Source organism: Cnephaeus nilssonii (assembly GCF_951640355.1).
Source record: "Cnephaeus nilssonii genome assembly, chromosome: 16".
Taxonomy (NCBI): Eukaryota; Metazoa; Chordata; class Mammalia; order Chiroptera; family Vespertilionidae; genus Cnephaeus; species Cnephaeus nilssonii.
The window spans coordinates 46,653,588-46,675,736 of NC_137087.1; the positions used below are offsets into that span (position 1 = coordinate 46,653,588).

At 34.5% G+C, this 22,149-nt stretch overlaps 1 protein-coding gene across 2 annotated transcripts in view; it reads left to right on the plus strand.

The window, feature by feature from the left end:
• The window catches only part of SLK (STE20 like kinase), a 53,632-nt gene that overhangs the window by 25,262 nt on the left and 6,221 nt on the right, over window positions 1-22,149 (plus strand). The window contains exons 7-18 of one of the 2 annotated variants that reach the window (XM_079793681.1): window positions 4-85; window positions 1,363-1,491; window positions 1,842-3,197; window positions 5,434-5,564; window positions 5,988-6,111; window positions 7,886-8,065; window positions 10,597-10,689; window positions 17,480-17,609; window positions 18,235-18,359; window positions 18,891-19,079; window positions 19,619-19,744; window positions 20,861-20,974. In XM_079793681.1, the coding sequence (XP_079649807.1) occupies window positions 4-85; window positions 1,363-1,491; window positions 1,842-3,197; window positions 5,434-5,564; window positions 5,988-6,111; window positions 7,886-8,065; window positions 10,597-10,689; window positions 17,480-17,609; window positions 18,235-18,359; window positions 18,891-19,079; window positions 19,619-19,744; window positions 20,861-20,974 (2,779 nt within the window). The remainder of the gene's footprint in view (window positions 1-3; window positions 86-1,362; window positions 1,492-1,841; window positions 3,198-5,433; window positions 5,565-5,987; window positions 6,112-7,885; window positions 8,066-10,596; window positions 10,690-17,479; window positions 17,610-18,234; window positions 18,360-18,890; window positions 19,080-19,618; window positions 19,745-20,860; window positions 20,975-22,149) is intronic. The other variant, XM_079793682.1, reaches the window with a different exon arrangement.

Below are 22,149 nucleotides of genomic sequence, written 5' to 3' on the forward strand. Positions count from 1 at the left end.
AAGGTCTTCGAATTTTAAGGACTTTCTAAAGAAATGCTTGGAAAAAAATGTGGATTCCCGGTGGACAACATCTCAGCTACTACAGGTAAGATAAGATTTATTCATTGTGCTCTTTTTACACTTGAATTTCCTTGTGGAAAATCAAAATACATTATAGTAGTTAATATTTATTTTATCAACATATATTAGTAGGTGCTGCCATTGCTAAAAGGTATTTAACTTATAAGTCATTCCTTCTGTGCTTTTTTGATTGAGTTTGTGTTCTTTCATTTTGTTAGTTATTTCCGCTTTGTTAGTTGCTTCCATTTTGTTTCTCATCTCTCTTGAGGATAAATATTGCTGATTTTAACAAATAGTATCAAAGTGATTGGATAATTTTGATTTATAGCGGAACATGTTTATAATATTTGAAATAAAACGTAGTCAAATAGTTAATATTACAGGTGAACAAAAAGAATGGCAAATATTGAGGCACTTACTGTTAGGTTGAGTTACTCTATAACTCCTACATTATCATGTTTTTGAAAACACGATAATGTAGGAGTTATAGGAACAGTTAGTTATACGTATTTATGTTGGGGGGCAGGTGAAAGCAGGACAAATTGCCTTGTTCTGTGCAATATGAATTCCCTGGGACACACTTTTATTATTTTACTACCTCCACATTTGAAAGCCTTAGTCTGTGACAGACACTGTTAAGTGCCAAGTACACAGAGATAATAAAGTTTCTTCTTACTCTTAAGAATATTAGAACCATGAGCATAACCAATGGACACAGACAGTAGGGTGGTGAGGGCATGTGCTGGGGGGTGGGAGCGGCTGGGGAGAGGTCAATGGGGGGAAAAGGAGACTTTTGTAATACTTGAAACAATAAAGAATTTAAATAAATAAAAAGAAAAGAATATTAGAACCATGTCAAAAAAGCAGGTGTTTGTAGACACTTTTAACTTTAAAATTTTTTGTTATTTTATTTAGGCTTTAAACTGGATTTATATGTATTGCTACTTTTTAAGAACTGGTATTATACAGTTAACTTGAAAGGTACTTTAAATTTAAATTTAATTTTTATATTACGAAATTTTCAAAAATACACAAAAGTACGTGTACTTACCGATATAATGTCATTATTTTGACATATTTCCTTCAGACTTTAAAAAGGTACAAGTAGGGGTTGCAGGCCCCTGTTCAATCCCCTTTACCTTCTTCCTTTCCTAGATGTAATATTACTTGATGGTGTTTGTATTTTTCCTACCTATGTATTCATATTTTCACCACATAATAATGTGTTTTATGTTTTGAAACTTACTCTATGACCAAGCATTTCAGGTGTTGTTGAGCATGCTCTTTTTAATGATCTGACAGCATCCTTTTGTTACTGTGGATTCCAACAAACCAATCCGAGAATTGATTGCAGAGGCCAAGGCTGAAGTAACAGAAGAAGTTGAAGATGGTAAAGAGGAGGAGGAGGATGAAGAAACAGAAAATTCTCTGGTCAGTATAATAGAAAGGAAATTTTATTTAGGTAATTTTTAGAGTTGGGTTTTGAGGTATGATTATACCTGTATTTAAGGATTAGTTGATGGGTAGCAGTACAAACTAATTTTTGAGATGAAGATTAATAGCAAGTTTACTCTTGCTATCCATTTTTGTCATATTTATTATGTGAAGATTTATCAGTTCTTTAAACTACTTTTATAACTTCATCAGATTTACTGAATAAATATATTAGATCATTATATATGAAGTAGATAAATTTAAAATATAAATAAATAAAAAAAAGTAAAATGTTGTTTTGGTCACCATCTTGTTTTAACACTAAAAATATATAAAACCTTTTTCAGCCAATACCTGCAAGTAAGCGTGCCTCCTCTGACCTCAGTATTGCCAGCTCCGAAGAAGATAAACTTTCACAAAATGCTTGTATTTTGGAATCTGTCTCAGAAAAAACAGAACGTAATACTCCTGAAGATAAATTTAACAGCAGAGTTCTTAATGAAAAACCCACTACTGAAGAGCCTGAAAAAGGTGTGGAGGGTATTGATGAAACTTTAGGAGCTGTGGCTGAACTCCATACTAGAACAATAATAATCAAGGAAAATGGGAGAGAGGAGAAGAGACCCAAGCTTGAAAATCTGCCTGACATAGAAGACCAAGAAAGAGTAGACATGAAGTCAATCAACGAAGGAAAAGAGAATAACATAACTGTAGAAACAAATATTGAACAGAGTCTGAAACCTGAGGAAGAAAGGGATCAGGAAAAGCAACAGATATTTGAAAATAAGGTTATAAAATCTGAAGAAGAAATTAAAGATACTACTATGCAAACAATTGATTTAGTTTCTCAAGAGACTGGAGAAAAAGAGGTAGATATTCAAACAATTGACAATGAAGTTGAGCTTACAAAGGAAGACACCCAAAAGAATTTGGGAAAAGATGAGAAAACGAAAAAAGATGTAATCAGTGATACAAGTAATGCAATAGGAACAAGTGAGGCCATAGATGTTGCTCAGAAGGCAGTTGAAAACAATGCTAAGGACGCTCAGAGTAATGATGGGAAAGAAATGGTTGAAGCAGGTCAGGAATTAGCAAGTAAACCCATGGAGGGTCCTGAGGTTGGTGGTACTGAGGAAGTTTCTCTTAGAGAAATAGTTGAAACTAATGAGATAGATCAAAAATCTATAGAAGGTAAAGGTGAGAAAGAGTTGATCAGCAGTTCCGAGAACATAGTGGAGACCACTGAGGAACCCAGGACAAACGAAGTTGAAATTACTGAGTCAAGTAGCACTGAAGAAATAGAGGTCAGAAGTGCAGTGATTCATACTGACCAAAAGGCTTCAGGAAGTGAAACACAGGATGCTCATGAAGCCACTACTCAGACAGATACAGAGCAAAAAGAGATTCCATGTGAAGTGCCAATTAAAACAGAACCTGACGTTACTGCCACTTCACAGCCCAGTGAACCTCAGCCTGTTCCAATACCTAGTATTAATATCAACTCTGATGGTGCAGAAAATAAAGAGGAAATAGGTGCTTTATCAAAAACTGAAACCATGTTGCTACCAGAATCTGAGACTCAAAAGGAAAATGATACTGATTCAGGCACTGGTTCTACTGCTGATAATAGCAGCATTGACTTGAATTTATCCATCTCTAGCTTCCTAAGCAAAACTAAAGACAGTGGATCAATATCTTTACAAGTAAGTGTACATGAGTCCTTGTTCGGGTTTTTCTTTGTCATTTTGGTAATTTAGAATTTATGTGAAACTGATGTCTTGAAAATGAGGCAGCACTAAATCAGTGTAGTATTTACTACCCCTATAAAATTCTTAAGGCCTACAAATGCAGTCAATTAACAGAACCAAGGAGAGAGGTTGTGGATGTGACCTTTAAATTTTTTGGTAGTACCTTTAAATTTTTTGGTAGTACCTACCTATTTTTGCCAACTTGATAGAAACAGTATATATTATTGCTTAGTGTGATTTGGGTTCTCTTATTGTACATAGGTAGATACTGTTTTAGCAAGAATCAATAGCATATGAGAGAACTGAGAAAGAATGATCTTTTTTAAAGCACGTTTAGGGTATAAACAGTCCTTGATTTACCACTGGCCCACACAGATGACCATTTTGTTGCTTCTTCCTCAGTCATAGCCATCACTACTGCCATGAGAACCATTGTGGGGAAACAAACAAAACTAAAACCCAGAACACTTGCAGCTCCTAAATATTAGTGTGCTTAAGACTTAGCAGCGGGGAGCTATACAGGAGTATGGAGTGGGGCCCAAGAATCAGTATTTGTAACAAAAGATCCCATGGAATTTTGATGCAGGTGAACCATGGACAAAGAGTTTGGGTTGATAGGTAGCAGAAGACAAGACTGTGAAAAGCAGAAACAACTTAGGAAAACAGACCTTAGGGATAAGACTAGGGCATGACTAATCAGTCTGCCTATCTGCCTCAGATTATTACATCTTGCCTAGATTGTCTTCATTTTATTTTTATTTCACTGACTGAAATTCTATTAATCTGAAGTCCATTCACTTACTTACTGAGTAATGTAACTATGTATGGTAACTTTTAAGTTACACTATAAAAATATACTAATTTTTTAAAAATGCAAATACTTTGAGAATTAAGGTCATGTTAATTATGGATATTTTAGTAGGAACTGAAGAAATGGAAAGTTTGGAGGTTATGGGGATGTAGATCTGTTTTGGGGGCAAGCCCACTTTAGATTTTATAGGAAGCCTGGTTAGGGTGCTTAAGGGGAGGAGAGGAAACTGGAAGCCTGGAGAATAGAACAATAAGAGGTTGCAAAAAGGTGACTGGAAAGTGACAGTTTAAAATTCTAATGCATTTTGAGTTTAGTATTTTCACATTCTACTTTTGCTCCCTCTGCTTTCTAAGCTTTCCTCCATATCAAAACCTAGTAATTATCTGTTCTCAATACATATATTTTTACCATGTTTATGTATTTGTAGGAGTGTTATATTTTTATTATTTGTTTACATTTAAAGAACATTTGGATATCAGTTGAGGAATCAAAAGTTTGGTCTTAATAAAGAGTGATAGGCAGCTCTCCCTCTTGGGTTTCCCTCCAGGTGTGTTACCTTTCTCTTTCCCTCCTAAGCTCTAAGGGCCCTTCTTCTGCCTCTGTAACTTGTTTCCTGAGCTTAGCAGCCCAACTGGCTCACTTCTACTACCTTTGTAACTTTCTAAATAAACTTTCTCTTTTAGTTTGGAAAAAAAAAAGAATGGTAGGCAATAGCTAGCGGGCAAATATGGTTCTTTTGAGGTGCAGTAGAGGTGCTATCTTGCTAATAACTCTAAAATCACACATTCATCTCCAGCCCTGAAATGGAGAGCAGAGCTGTTGATATTGTTGCTGATGAAATAGCTTTTGATTCCTAGTCCTGGCAAGTGTTTAAAAATTACCTGGGAGCCTTTTCAAAATATAAATTCCCAGCTACCCTTAACCCTATTGATTTAGTGTCTTTAAGGGCTGAGCCCCAGGAATTCAATTTTGTTTTGTCAGTGGTCCTAAACTGAAAGAAGAGGTATCTGAGAACCTACAAGGTGGAAAGAGGAAGAAAAACTAATGGTTAACATGTAAAAGTTTACTAATTAGTCACTTATGTGAATTGATCCTTACCACTGTAAGGGTCCTTACCTGATTATGATGTGGTATCATAAAAATTATATAGGCACATATGAAAAGTCATACTTTGATTTGAAAAATTTAGATTTCATCTGTAAAGTCATGTGAAAGTCAAATAAGATGATATAACTGGTTCTACATGTGAGTCTTATTGCTTTATATTCTTATTTTATATGTGTAGTCTTAATGGTTGTTCAATTTTTTTTTAAAGAAGAAAATGCTTTCTGTCTTTAGTATTGCTCATATAAAGCCTAACTAAAATAAAATCTCATTCAGGAAACAAGAAGACAAAAGAAAACATTGAAGAAAACACGCAAATTTATTGTTGATGGTGTAGAAGTGAGTGTAACAACATCAAAGATAGTTACAGATAGTGATTCCAAAACTGAAGAATTGAGGTTTCTTAGGTGAGTAGAGAACAACATAATTAAAACTGGTGCCCTAGCGGGTTTGGCTCGGTGGATAGAGTCCCAGGTTTGATTCCGGTCAAGGGCACATGCCTGGATTGCGGGCTCGATCCCCAGTTGGGGGGCGTGCAGGAGGCAGCCAATCAATGATTCTCTCTCATCATTGATGTTTCTATCTCTCTCTTCCTCTCTCTCCCTCTCTGAAATCAATAAAACAAAACTGGTTTTGTGACTTCTTTTTAGATTCTGTAAAGTCTGAAGACTAGAGAAAGGAATAAAGACTTGGCTAATTTTGGACCATTCTTTTATTATTTTTATGTTTGCAAAAAATTACTTTTAAAGTTTGTGTTTTTTTTTAAAGCATTACTTCAAAGGTATAACTTTTGTTTTCTGCCTCTATCATGGCTATTACATTTTATTCAGACGCCAGGAACTTCGGGAATTAAGATTTCTTCAAAAAGAAGAGCAAAGAGCCCAACAACAGCTCAATAGCAAACTGCAGCAGCAGCGAGAGCAAATCTTCCGGCGCTTTGAGCAAGAAATGATGGTAAAGTCTTAAATATTTGTACCATTTTGTTAATTATGAAATTTGATGCTTTAAGAAAAAACCCACTAGTGGTTTTAGATCTTGTTCTCTGATAACTAGATTTTTCTGGCTTTATGATGTGTTTTTGCCCAAAAGGGTCCATCCTCGTCTTCCTATCACTGACTTATAGTGTGATTGGTGTCCTCATTTTTCTTTGATTAAAATCCGTCATGAAAACCTGGAATCATGAAGATGTTTACAAAGTTTTTTGGTGTGCCTATTGCTGGATCATTTTTCAGTGTTACAGTTTGACCTCTCAGATTTGGAATCCAAGATTTTAAGCCAGTCTAGAACAGTTATCTTTAAACCTTGCTGAGTATTAGAACTTCTTGGGGGCTTTTTTAAAACAAACAAACTTCTCTGGCAATTCACAGCTGCTAGATAAATTAGTGCTGATTAGTCAAGGGTAATTGTAACCGAGTCTTTTGGTTTTTACCTCATGCCCAAAGTTAAAAAAGGAATTAGTAATGTGGTAAAACATTTTGATAACTTACGTTGAACATCTAGCTTAATGTAGGTTAGAAAAAAGATAATTTGAAATGTTACAGTGTTTATGCTTTAAACATAGTTCTTTTGCTGTTCTTGTAAGTGCTAAGAATTGTTTTGTGTGAAGTGCAGTATTATTGATTACATTTGTTGGATCATAACTGAGAATTCCTAATAATGAACTTTTTTTTCTTACTGAGTATTTTTAACTGTATATTTTTCCAGAACCTTATAAAAGCTGGGTTTCTTCCCTCCCCCCCCCCCCCCCCCGGATATTTTTCAGAATGTTTTGCTTTTTAATTTTTTAAAGAAAATACCCTTTACAAATATTTAACTCTCTCTTATCCAAAATTGCAATGTTACTCAAGTTTTATATAAGCAGCAATATTTTGTTGAAAAGTGTAGATTTATAATTCTAAAAGATTTGTTTCGATGATATAAGATGTTTATTTTAAGAAATTAATGAAGAAGGGTAAATCTGAAAATGACAATGGTACATAATTAAAATAGACTTCAGATAAGACCTTTGATTTATCAAACATTATATTGTATAAATGTAGAGATTTTTTTTTTTACTTTAATACTTCATTGCAATTGGATATTCTCCTGGATTCTCTAAAAATTTGCAACATTCTACTGCTTGTATAATTGAAAAATGTACAGTTGACCCTTGAACAGTGCAGGGTTTTAGGGGCATGAACCTGCAGCCCTGCCCCTTCCCTTGTGCAGTAGAAAATCCATGTTTAACTTGTAACTCCTTAAAAACCTAACTACAGTTGTCTCTGGGTATCGCGGAGGATTGGTTTCAGGACCCTCCACAAATACCAAAATCTGCACATGTAGAACAATGCATACAATAGGCCCTCTGCATCCACAGATTCCCAACCATGGGTCAAAAATACTGTTTTCAATTTGTGATTGGTTGAATGTGCAGATGTGAAACCCAGGGATACAGAGGGCCAACTGTATATTTATTGAAAAAAAATCTGTATATAAGTGGACCTATACAATTCAAACCTGTTCAGGGGTCAACTGTATTTATTTTCCATGTTAGAAGAAAAGAAATGCATGACTTTTTGAAAAATTATATATTTTAGTTCATTTGACTTGTTCAGTACTACAAAGGTTATATATATTCATTACATCTAAATTAAAATGCTAGTTATGTCCTCTTAGTAAACATCTTCATTATAATAGTTAATATGAGTGATAGAAAAATAAAATGATCTTGAGCTACATTGTTTTACAGAGCAAAAAGCGACAATATGACCAAGAAATTGAGAATCTAGAAAAACAGCAGAAACAGACTATTGAACGACTAGAACAAGAACACACAAATCGCCTGCGAGATGAAGCCAAACGCATTAAAGGAGAACAAGAGAGAGAATTGTCCAAATTTCAGAATATATTGAAGAACCGAAAAAAGGAGGTAAGTGTAACTACTGTTTTTAATTATTAAAGCTACTTTTACTAGTTAAATAGGACTCTCTCTATATATTTTTTGTTATCTTCCCAACAGTCATGTAGGTTAGTAGTAAGGTCAGGTGTTAACCCATTTTACTGCTCAGGAGGCTTGAGTAGAAGAAGTTTTAATGGCCTGTTCAAGTTCACAATCTGCCAGTAAATATCCAGCTACACGTTGAGCCAAATCTTCATTTTTCTTCCAAATTATCATTTCTTTTTTATTAATACAGCATTTAAGGCATACTACAGATGTATTTTTTCAAGAAAACTTAGTGTTGTGTTTGTAGGAGGCAATAATATATTTAATTCATACTTAAAATACTATTTTTATTAACTTGATTGCCTCTCTGTGACATTGTACTAAAACAAAAGCTAAATAATCTGTAATTCAAAATTGTATCTATAAATTCATCAAATTGTAAGATACTTTGAAGAATCAAAGGTAGAAAACATCTGTAAAGTGATTTGAATAGGTTGAATTTTTTCATTTTTCCTGAAACTGTTCCATATTGTGGTAGAATCTTGTTTGTGGTATGAAAGATTGTCATTGATTGAGAAAGAAGATTTATATATTGGATCAGTATGTCTTTTTCTCCCAAACTAAGAGAGCTTTATATATTAGCAGCTTTCAGAGATAATTCTATCATTTATTCTGTACCTTTAGTGTAGGAGGAGAAGTTACTTTTTCATGATTCTAAAGGACCCAGGAACAATAATTATGATATTTGTATTAGATTGGAACCAAAACATCTCAACCAAACTAGTGAATGCATTTTCACTTTGTATGTTTCAAATACCCAGCTCCATTAGTTTAACATTTAAATTATGCAGAAAATTGAACATTATATTGCTGAACTTGAGAATCTACTTTAAAAAGGATAGAATCAAACATTAATAAATATAGTGTGTTCAATGATTTCTTTAGGTAAAGATGAATGAAATGGTATATAATTTTATTTGATGTGGCTATCATTTCTAAAAATTACTGTTTTGTCACATATTTTACATAAAATGGCTTTGTATATCATGGTGTATGACTTTTACTGAGGCTACATGTTAATTCTCTTGAAACCATGGGTAGTTTTCATTGAGAAGTTATTTAAAAAATATATATATTTTCATTTCAGAGAGGAAGGGAGAGGGAGATAGAAACATCAGTGATGAGTGAGAATCATTGATCAGCTGCCTCCTGCCTACTGGGGATCAAGCCCACAACCTGGGCATGTATCCTGGACAGGAATCGAACTGTGACCTCCTGGTTCATAGGTAGATGCTCAACCTCTGAGCCATACCAGCTGGGTGAGAGGTTATTTTTAATATCAAATTTAATAAATAAAATTTTACAGGCAAATATGTGATTTAATCCTAAGTACAAAAGAGCCTCTAGTTATTATTACTGTTTTGGATAAGGGAATTTTAGCCAGTGAATATGTTTGAGATCATGATAATGCATATTTTAAATAATTATATTATGTATTTTTTTCCTTATCACTGAACTTCTTGCATTTGGGGAGTCTCTTCCTTTTCATGGTGATTTGGTTTCATGAGGAATTACTGATGGGAAATTTTAAGTACACTGTTAAATCAAAATCAGTCTCTTTCACAAACCATCAATAGCATGTGGTGATTTGGAATCTGGTTGCTTTTGGTGCTTCTACTTGTGTGAATACATGATCATTTTTCATAGTTGGATTACAGGTCTGTTTTTAGGTGGAATACATACCTAGAATTTTGAAATGATTTAAAAGAAAGAACTCTAAAATATACTTCATTTTCTGATATGTTTTAATAGTTATAATAAATCAAAGCAAATTAAACTTATTTTATGAGTACCTATATTACTGATTTTAAACTTGACAATTAAGTTTGGCTTAAATTGTCAGCAAAGGAGAATGTCATTTTAATCCAACTCAAAAGTGTCAGATATATTCATTTTTATCACACCGTGTATAAAATGGTGTGTTTTCTGAAAAAAGAAAATGTGGTATCCATTTATTTCTCCTTTGTGTGTTCTCAGGCTTACTTGCCCTGTTCTTTTGATCTCATTGAGTGGGTTTTATTTAAAAATATCAAGCTAATTATGAAATGTTTCACTTCTATAAGGGCCATTAGCTTTCCTTATGCCCAATATTTCAAACAGTGTCAATGGATATGTTTATAATTTTATGATCTTTCAAGGTCAGTTGAGTTTATTATCTTAGTTCAGCATCAGTACTGTAAGTAATCCTTTACTGATTATCTTGGGTCTTTAGAGGGAATGATATATAGGGATAATTAAGCAACTAATTAACTTCTACATGGCATAATGTCCCTTTTCTGCACTGAGATTAAGCATGTTCTGTCCTTTCATTCTTTTCCACCAAACTAACACCTATGCTAATGCATGTTCAACTTTTTAACAGCTTTAATATTTGGCTTGTAGCTTGTCTGCTCACATAAATGCTTGCCGTGGAGAAAGTATTATTTCCCCACCTCCTGCATGCTTATACACTGTAGGTTATAAATGAAGTGGAGAGTGCACCCAAAGAGCTGAGAAAAGAGCTCATGAAACGCAGGAAAGAGGAGCTTGCACAAACCCAGCATGCTCAGGTAACAGCAGCAGCTTAATGCTACTAAAAACAGAAAGCAGCATTATTCTAACAGCTCAGTAAACCATGGTTGAAAGGGTAATTTCTAAGTGTATGTGTTATTGACATTGTATGTCATACAAAGGTTCCCAGGGCATTCTTAAGGTAGTTTCTAAAGGCACACTAATGGTGACATTTAAGTTGCTAATATGCTCCATGATGGGGATCGAGCCTGCAACCCGGGGGGCATGTGCCCTGACCGGGAATTGAACCGTGACCTCCTGGTTCATAGGCCTATGCTCAACTACTGAGCCACACTGGCTGAGCCCAATTTTAAATATAAGTCTGTTGTTTTTCTTTTGACTCAGAATCTAGCAGTTAAAAAAATAGACTATTTTTACCCATATAAATTTGATTCTAGGTTATAAGGCTGAACCAGTTAAGATGAGTGAATTCTTTATTAAATTAGATGAATTAGTATTTTCAATATGTTCTTTTTTAAAAAATATATCTTACTGATTTTTTTACAGAGAGGAAGGGAGAAGGATAGAGAGTTAGAAACATCGATGAGAGAGAAACATCGATCAGCTGCCTCCTGCACACTCCCTACTGGGTATGTGCCTGCAACCAAGGTACATGCCCTTGACCGCAATTGAACCTGGGACCCTTGAGTCCCCAGGCCGAAGCTCTATCCACTGAGCCAAACCGGCCAGGGCTTCAATATATTCTTATATAGAATTATTTCATGTGACTCTACAAGGTTTTTTATACTAGGAATATCTTTCTTTTAAGTTTGCACTCAGCTTGGAGGCAAAGAAAAGTGAGTTCAATTTATAGTTACATATGTCAATGAAAGGAAGAACACACATGGATTATATATTAATTGTTGGCTATATTATCTTTATAATGTGGTTTTATATAATTTCAAAAGTGGTTCCCAGACTTTTAAACTTTATAGACTCATGAAAAGAAACATAAAATATAACCAAAAACATTGGGGGCCATGACAAATGGATTGCTATTAAAATTTTTTTTATTTTTGCCAAGTAAGGATATTTTAAAACTGCCATTTACTTATCACCATCATTTCAAAGGAGAGACTATTTTAATACCATAAAGAAGAATAAACATCTCAGAATTAAAAATTTTAATAGTGAAAAGTTTTCTCTTGACTGATGTGGAGATCACTAAATAGCAAACATAGCATTTACTATGTATCAAGCACTGTTCTAAATGCTTTACCTGTATAAACTCATTTGACCTCACAATATATGAGGTAGTTTCTCTTATTACCTTCATTCTACAGTGAGGAAATTAAAAGCACAGGAAGGTTGAGTGACTTTTCTAGGATCACACATCTGGTTAATGGTAAAACCAGAATACTTGTCTAGCCAACTTTGGTTCCACATTGAACCACCATAACATACTGCCTCTCATATTCAAGCTACCCTTTCTGTGCTGAATCTAAACTCTTACCAGCTTAGCTTAGTGGTTGTTGGCCATTTATTGTTATTAGGTGAAAGGGAAGTCCTTGCAAGTTGTACGTATGTTTTTGGGTAATTTGGATTTTAAATCAGATAATAATACAGTTTTTGCCTTGTAAAGGAATGTAGACTTTTTAAATTCCAAAGGGTAATATATCAGACTATAGAGTTGAAATTGAGAATTTAGCATTGAATGAATTAGGTCATCCTATACTTTAGTAAAACTTTGTTGGTGATTATTCATATAATTTTGGGTGTTAGCCTATATTTTCCAATGAAAGCTGAAGGTAATTGTTTTTGTAAACTTAATGAAGAATTTAGTATAACAAATTTCAAGTATTTCTCTTTAGTTACTGCTTTTAATGAAGGTGCTAAAACTTGATTACAGAGTCTATTTTAAACTTTTTTTGAGTGTTTATAAATAATAGCCATATATTCATGGAGCTAGAATGTATTTGATCATCTGGTCCAGTGGTTTTCAAATTGTGCTTCCAGTAGCTCTTGAGTTTAGAAGAAGTACCTTGAGAATCCTTCAGAAAGTAAGGACTGTGGGGCTCTTGGCCCCTGCTTCCATTTCAACTCAAGCAGCACCACTTTTTATCTGTTTTATAAATTGTATGTATTTTTGGTGAGTTTTTTAAAAGAGGGCTTGACTGATTTTAAAAAAATGCCAGCAAACTAGAGTTTGGAAACCATTGATCTAGTTCAAATCCTTCATTTTACAGAGGAGAAAGAGGCCCTGCTGTTCCATGCCTCAAGAAACTCAACATTTGTATAATTATCTTTTTCCTTTTATAAAGTCATTCAGCTGTATTCTCACCTGGGAGGTGCATTGTATTCTGATCCACAGGGTCTTGCTCAGGTCATGATTCAGTCTTTTCAGTTGTCATCTTGTGCAGTCTTCAACGCCCAAATGCAGGATGTAAGTCCCACGTGCCTGTAGGAGGATGCCTTCTCCTATTTTACCTGCTTTTTCTTTGACTCACATGTGCCTTTTCATTGTTAGCTTTATTTGTTACAATCTTAGCAGATTGATAGATGATAATGTCAGTAATGACAATAACAGTAATAACTTGACATGACCTTTATAGTACAGTATTCTTCAGAGTTTTCACATTTGATTCCCACTGCCACCACCCTAATGTAGGGATGGAGTGTATTCATTTTACAGATGAAGAAATCAAGGCACAGAAGTCTAAGTGATCTGCCTAAAGTCTCAAAGAGATTAGAACTAGAACACTTCTAATACAGTGTTCTTTTTCTATCTACTCCACCACAATTTTTAATTTGAGATTTTCATATTTTTTAACCTTTTGCACTCGGATGTCGAGTGTGACTCGCCCCGGTTAGCATCGGTAGAGCTCGAGAAAAAAGCAAGCGAGTGCAAAGGGTTAAGAAATATCTTCCCAAAAGTATTTTATGAACTTTGCACATGTGAGAAATTGAATGCTGTGGTTAGATTTTTATCTTGGTGTGAAGTGACATTTTGATTGCATATATGTTTATGTAGCTGTTTTAATTATGGATATGGTCAGAAAAGCCATATTAAAAGTAGTGATTTTAGTTCCATTTAACTGTAGTTTTCACTATTCAAATTGTCCATAATGAATAGCGAGTTGCTATTCTTCTTGTAGTTTTAAATTAAGTCTGGAATTCCAGGCTGTATTCTTTCTCACAGTTTCTATAGGGAGTGACTAGCTCATTTAACACTGTAATTTTTGTTTGTTACGTTTGATATATACAACTGGAATAGATAGAATACAGCTTGATTTCAACCCCCTCTTTCCCCTCTTCTGAAATTAGATTAATTTTTTTTATTGGTAGCTGTTGGACTCTATAGTCTTCTAAAAGAGTAAGCAAAACATTAATTTTTTTAACGAGAGGGAGAAATTATGAATTACGATCACTTTTCTGATCATTACCATTTTTTAGATTTTCTTTTGAGTTAAAATGATCAAATTCTGTACAAATAGCCCAATATATTATAACCCTTTCTTACAGTTTTCTAAAACACAAAGTTGTATTTTTCATGTTCATAGATATCTGATTAATATGATAAAATTACTTATCAAAATTCAAACTTGTACATTTAATGGGCACTCATTTTACAATTTATGTGTCTTTTTAAAAAATACTTTTTACTTCCAGTGATGAGATTCATCTCTTAATTTTTTTTAATTGGATGAATGTAATTTGTACAGTCTTTTTGGAATGTAACATAACTTTTCATTTAGAGCTTAAGAGTAATTTCTAATTAAAAAATTCCATTGTGAACATATTGTACTTGGCTTGTGGAGTTAGGAAATTTAATGAAAGTTCAATAATATTAAAATTTCATTTCTTTTGAGGTAATAAAATATATTAATTAGTATGTAAAAGACCTTTCAGGTATTTTTAGCTTTAATATAAACAATTTTCTATGCATTATTCTTGACTGTGTAATCATTCAGACTCTGCTTAATTATTCAAGTCCATAGCTCTGTAAGGCAGCTTGTGTTTTTGCTAACTAGTTGTTAGGAAGCTCTTCCATGTATTGCTACCTTGACTCTTTCCTGTTGATTCGTATTTTACCTTCTGGACCAGAGCAATGTTAGTTCTGCCTGCTTCCATAGGCAGTCTTAGCTCTTCTTTTTCCTCATTTACTATTAGCTGCTTCACAGCATGCTTCTGTAGCTCCTTCAGTCATTCATTGTGTAGCATGATTTCTGGTGGTGATGTTTTTTGTTGTTTTTGTTAATCCTCACCCGAGGATATTTTTCCATTGATTTTTAGCGTGTAAGGGAGTGGGAGAGACACACAGAGAGAAACATTGATGTGAGAGAGACACATTGATTGGTTGCCCCCTGTATGATTCCTGATTGGGGCCAGGGATCGAGTCTGCAACCCAGGTACATGCCCTTAATTGGAATCAAACCCAAGTCCCTTCAGTTTGAGGGGCGACACTCTATCCACTGAGCCAAACTGGCTAGGGCTACTGTTGAACTTTTGAAAGTGTAATACTAAGAGAAGGGGCCCACTGCATACTTAAGGTTTTCTTTTAATGGAATTCTTATATTGTTTATCTAGACATATTATTACAGTGATATTACAGAATGTGACCAAAATTGGCATTGACAAGAAATTGCATTTGAGTGGCACTGATTTGCATATACCTTTTTAATTTTCAATATAAATATGTACAAATAAATTTGCCCCATCTTGTATTTTTGCACTTGATTTTTTTGAGTCTAAATGTAATATTTATATTTATGCTAGTTAATTTGGACCCATTGTTTCTGTCCACCACACACAGATATTTTTTTTAATTCTCACCTGAGGATATGTCTTTTTGTTGATTTTTAGAGAGGAAGGAAGAGAGAGAGAGAGAAAGAAAGAAACATTGATCGATTGCCCCCTGGTATGGGGCAACCAACCAACTGAGCCACCTGGCCAGGACCACACACATTTTTTTTAAGTTCTTTGCCAACCAATGACAAAAAATGTTGAACAAAAGAAAACCCTTTGATATGTCTGCCAGCTAATGTAAATTTATTTAATAAGTTTGCATATAGAAATTTTATAATGAAATTAGAGAAACAATTTAATTTTTTTTAAAAATATATTTTATTGATTTTTTACAGAGAGGAAGAGAGAGAGGGATAGAGAGTTAGAAACTTCAATGAGAGAGAAACATCGAACAGCTGCCTCTTGCACACCCCCTACTGGGGATGTGCCCGCAACCAAGGTACATGCCCTTGACCGGAATCGAACCTGGGACCCTTGAGTCCGCAGGCCGACGCTCTATCCACTGAGCCAAACCGGTTTCGGCTGAAACAATTTAATTTTTATTATAATTGATATTTGCTGTAGGACAAGGAGAAGCTTGAACAACTTTCTTTTTGTAACTGCGTAAAAGATAGGCATGGCAATTTTGCATCTCTTTAAATAAAACTCTCAAAAGACCTTATTCTATGTAGCTGAATTTAAATATTTATTTAGTTTTACTTTATTTTTTGCTGTGATAAAGTTATATAGGTATCCGTAGTTAAGTTGACAATTTTATTTTATAGAGGCAATTCATTAGTCTTTTGCTACTGTATATTTGTATTTTTGCTAAAATACAAATTATGCTGCAGATGAAACAGCAGCTTTTGTGACTCTGAATTACAGGATGTCCTGAATGGTAAGACCTGATCTTCACCTCTAGGGACAGTAGTAATGCAGGGGCTTGAGGAACACTGCTAGACTTGTTCTTTGTGTATCGAAGGCCAGGCTGGTTGTGATTTAGATCTATGAGACTCTGTTTGAGGCCCCAAAATTAGTTCCAAAAGGATGGTAGGGCTTTATCTTCTCTAGGATGTGCAAGAGGAGGACTTACAGGTGAAATGGTGCTTCACCACTTACTTTTTAATCTACACTCAGATTGATCTGAGTGTCCCTTGAGCTGATCACAAACTGCTGTAACTGCCAAGAGAGGGGTAGGGATCCAAACATTTCCTGGGCAAAATTTACATTTCTTCAATTTGGATGTTGTTTCTTTTCTTCTGTAAATCTTCTAGCATAAAGATCACAAGTCACTTTATCCTTTCTTACAAAGTAACCAAAGGATATTTTTAAAGCATAAATTTGGTATTTAGGTACATGGTATGTACTCAGTAAATATTTGTTGAAAGAGTGAGTGAATTCCAAACATTTTAGAAGAATTCTCTGATTATAAGGAATTTTGTTTATAGATTTATAAATGTAGCTCACTTTCCTATTCCTAGTTCACATTTCTCTAGCAATGGACTATTTCTTATTAAGTCCTCAAACTATTGTTCTTTTTAAGCACAGGCTGTTGATACAGAAACTATCTTTCTCTATTCGTATAGGCATGGTATTTCTTCCTAACTCTTTATTTGTCAGAAAAATAGTGTTTAAAATTCTGACATCTGTTTTACTTATTTGCTGTTTATTGCCTTTCTTTCTAAAAGGCATTCCTTGTTTGTTCTTGTTTTATCCACACCATACTGAAATAGTCAGTTTTAGAAGATGTAAATTTATTATTTTCCCAAAGATGTCAGTGTAACAGGGCATTTTAATTATGAGTTTATAATAGACTTCTTTTGTATGTGTTAGTCTTATGATGAGTTTAGAATAATATGTATTCTAGTACTTTTTTTCTAGGCTTGAATTGGGTGACTAATACATTTATATATACACTATATAATCTTGGTATTTTAAAAATTTCACTAACTTTAAAAACTTGGTTTAGAAATCTTGATAACCATTAATATATACAGTCATACAGATAAATGGATGTTTTGCTCAGTAAATACTTATTAACTGATGGTTAACTATGTCTAATAGGAACAAGAGTTTGTTCAGAAGCAACAACAAGAATTAGATGGCTCTCTGAAAAAGATCATCCAGCAGCAGAAGGCAGAGTTAGCCAATATTGAGAGAGAGTGCCTGAATAACAAGCAGCAACTCATGAGAGGTATGTGAAACTATGCAGCATATGTGTACATATGAAATGATATCTCAGAAACATTGTGGAGCTATACCTTGAAAATTATTTGAATGCTTTCTCCTTTGCTAGAGTGGTAGAGGGAAAGATAAAGTTGAGGTAAATAAGAGGAAAAATTATAAAATACTGTGAGTTATAGAATTCCTTTATGACAGTAGAAGTGAAAATAAATATATTCCTTAAAACATTTTTTGTCCAGATGATGCTAGAAATATACCTGAATAATTTTACATACTCATTATGTCTTATAATTGTTGGTATACTTAATGGCTACATGATAGAATGGGATTTTAACCACTTATTTCCCCTAAGAAATAGCTTAGATTTTTTTTTTTTAAATTTCTCATGAAGATGATTAAATAGAATTTTGGTATAGGGGGTATGGCATTCTCTGTTATAGGACATTAGAACAGAACTGAAAGTAGTAATAGATGTTATCTTTACATTGGTAATATTTTATTTATAGCTCAGAATGTCAGCTTGTATGTAAGTGTATATAGATCGCTTTTATGTAAATTTGTGTAAAAAATGAAATCCAAAGTACATTAGTAAAAAGATCAAAGTGACATTTTTGAAAATTGCTTTCTTCTTCTAGCTCGAGAAGCTGCAATTTGGGAGCTTGAAGAACGACACTTACAAGAAAAACACCAGCTGCTCAAACAGCAACTTAAAGATCAGTATTTCATGCAAAGGCATCAGTTACTGAAGCGCCATGAGAAGGTTAATGAAAGGAAAATTTATTTACTTTTTTGTTCATTTTAAAGTTTGCAGAGTGAGAATTTTAGTTTTGAAACTTATATTTCTTAGAGAATGCATTTCAGATTTCTTTATTTTATCCCTAAAATGTCTTTGATGAAGTTTGGAGTTATTAATTGTATGTTGATCCTGATTGCAAACTTCTTTTCTACAAATTCCATGGAAGGTAACTAATTATAATGCCTAATGGCCTTGATAATCTTCATCTTGGTCTCTCAAAAGTAGCTATTATGGCTCCATTTATGGTTCATGTATCTTAAAAATGTGGACTCCCTATTCTTAGTAAAAGAGAGCTTCAACATAAGACTCTTATTACTAATAGCTCATTTTTCCTAGAAGTTATTTTTTGGCTGATATTTTGCTGATTTTTATGCAGTGAGGGAGAGAGTAATTTTGGGAAACAACAACAACAAAATGGCATGTTTGAACATATGCATGGGTACTGAGTGTTAAATTAGATCTACATCAACTGGATTCTGTTTAAAACTTTCTTAGGAAACAGAACAAATGCAGCGTTACAATCAACGACTTATTGAGGAATTGAAAAATAGACAGACTCAAGAAAGAGCAAGACTGCCTAAGATTCAGCGTAGTGAAGCCAAGACTCGAATGGCCATGTTTAAGAAAAGTTTGAGAATTAACTCAACGGCCACACCAGATCAGGACCGTGAAAAAATTAAACAGGTAAATAAGCAAATTACTGTCTTCTCTTTTAGGTTAAGAATATTTGAATGACTTTTAGAAGGGTCACATGATAGTGTTGTAAACATTTAGAGGCAGCTTGCACTTATTGATGTTCACTTTGGCTCTGTGGATTGGGGCTAGATATATGGCATGTACCAACTTAGTCTTCCTAGGGTCATGGCCACAGAGGGCAGAGCCCTCCCTCCCATGCCCCACACCGGGTCCTGGATTATACTGATCCTAAAACTAGCCCTGGGAATGAGATGACTTGGACAGCTTTTAAAGTAAAAACATATGACCTCACTATATTTCAGAAGTCCCACACACAAATTAACTGAGGTCAGTCCCTAAGCTGATAGGAGGAACAAGGTTGTAATCAGAAGTCCTCCCCTCCCCATAAAATAGACTCCAGCTTGAGTCACAATATATTATTACATGCAGCTTGAATTTATTGTACTATAAGCTTTGGTAAATTTCTTAATTATACCTTTGGAAGATACAGAAATTACATTGCTTGTTAACCATATTTGCTTTTACAGTTTGCTGCTCAAGAAGAAAAGAGGCAGAAAAATGAGAGGATGGCTCAGCATCAAAAACATGAAAATCAAATGCGGGATCTTCAGTTGCAGTGTGAAGCCAATGTCCGAGAGCTGCATCAGCTGCAGGTTAGATATGGAAGTTCTAAGACAAAGCTGGTAATAGATGAGCAGCACCGGGTTTGGGAAAATAAGAGCTAACCAAAATAAGCTTCACTTTACTCATGGAAATGCTGGAATCTGTTTCCTGTTACAGACTGAAAATAAGACCACTTTAGCATCATAGGCACTTGTTTGGATTTTATATAACTGTAATATAGCATGAAACTAAATTATAACCTAAGAATTTGAGTCTTTCAAAAGTAGTATTGAGTATTTTTAGTATATTTTGCAAAGAAGATGAACAAAGTTTTCAAAATGATGTAAGCAGTTTTGTTACCAGATTCTGAATTTGAAATTTCATTTAGGGAAAAATAGCTTATTTTCTTCTAGGTTTATGAAAAAGGTGATAAACTAAATATATGAGAATTTTTCCCTAAGAAATTTAAAGATTACTTTAGAGAGGACTGTTTTTGAACCTTACCTGGAATACGCAACCCATCTAGTAGATAGCCTAAATTTACAGTTGTCGGCAAACCGCGGCTTGTGAGCCACATGTGGCTCTTTGGCCCCTTGAGTGTGGCTCTTCCACAAAATACCACGGTCTGGGCGAGTCTATTTTGAAGAAGTGGCGTTAGAAGAAGTTTAAGTTAAAAAAATTTGGCTCTCAAAAGAAATTTCAATTGTTGTACTGTTGATATTTGGCTCTGTTGACTAATGAGTTTGCCGACCACTGGCCTAAAATGTTTAGAATTTCATAGTAGTATATGCATTTTGGATACTCTACGTATTTGCTTAATTTACCAGAAGATTTCTGAAACCCATATTCTGGTACCAACAGGTAAAATGCATACAAGCTGCCTTCTGAAGTGTCAGTGTTATGAGTAAACCTTAGAAAGGAAAAGCATGATCAAACCAATGCTACCTATTTAAGTTCTTTTCATGTGGTAATAGACCTAGCTTCTAAACTTGCAAAGATGAATCTATGACTCATTTCCTAATTCTTGGCCCTTGGTTTTTAGAGGAGAATTTGAACCTCAGTAATAGCCTAGTGTTTGATGAATAATTGATGATTTTGGAAGATAATGTATTTGTGAAAAGTTACTTTGTTGATCTGAAGTTTTTTAACCCATACTTTATTTCCAGAATGAAAAATGCCATCTATTGGTGGAGCATGAGACTCAGAAACTAAAGGAGTTAGATGAGGAGCACAGCCAGGAATTAAAGGAATGGAGAGAGAAATTGAGACCTAGGAAAAAGGTAATTTTAAAAACTTTAATTAAAATGTTTGTATCTATCCATCCATCCACCCACCCACCCACCCACTCACTCATCCTCCCAGCTATTGGCTCTTTACCTAATGAGTGTCAGATGCAGGAGATACAGGGGAGAGGAGACAAAATCTCTGTCCCCCAAAGGTTCAGAATCTAGTGACAAGCAATTACAGGTCAGTAGGATCATTGCTCTACTGAAGGAGTTAAGTTCAAGATATAGGGGAGAGGAGCACAGTGTGCCAGCCAAGGAGGAGGAGTGCTTAGATCTTCAGGAGTGGGGGACTCAGGGAAGCTTCTGAGAGGAGATGCTTTGTAAGCCAAGGGGGGCTTGAAGGATGAGTAAGAGCTTCCTGGGTGGACAGACAGATTGGGGTGGGACGAGGCAATTTAGTCACAGAGAAGAAAATGACTGAAAGTACAGAAATTGTAAGTAGCTCCCCATAGGGGGAGTGTGTTCCTATGTGTAGACATTAGAGAGGGGGAGAAGGAAGGAAGTAATGACAGCTTGGTCTAGACAGGTTGACGGAGCCAGATTACAAGGCCATTGGGTGCTATGTAATAAAATAGGAATGGCTTCTCTGTCTTTATCTAACCAGCTACCCATTTTCCTTATTTGCACTTGGCTGTTTGATAGCCTGGTCCAGTTGGTCAACCATTCAGTTCTTGTTACCACTATATGATCCTCTCCCTTTGTTAACTCTCAAACTTAAAGGTTTATTTTCTCTTGGGCTTCTTGCCTGCTATACATTTCAGCCATTCCTTTCTTCTATTCATCCAATCAGTGAATTACAGAAATATGAATTTAGCACCTATTATTTGTTAATGTTTCTAGAGGAAGTGAAATGACCAAGTCAGTTGATAGTGTGGCTTTTTAATTTAAATTTTATTTTAAAATTCTTGAATAGGTAATTCATATGGTTCAGAATTCAAAAGGCATGGAAGGGTAAACAGTGAGAAGAAGTCTCTTTCTCTAGTTTCTTTTAACTCTTTGCAGTCTAGCTTTCATTTCAAACTCCCAAATTGAACTTTAACAGGCCACAAAGTGAGTTGATAATAACCAGGTCCTATGACATTATCTAATGGTTCTGATTATAAATCTTGTTTCTTAAAATTCTCTTCTTGCCTGACTTTTGTGATATACTCGCTTCTTTGTGCCCTTTA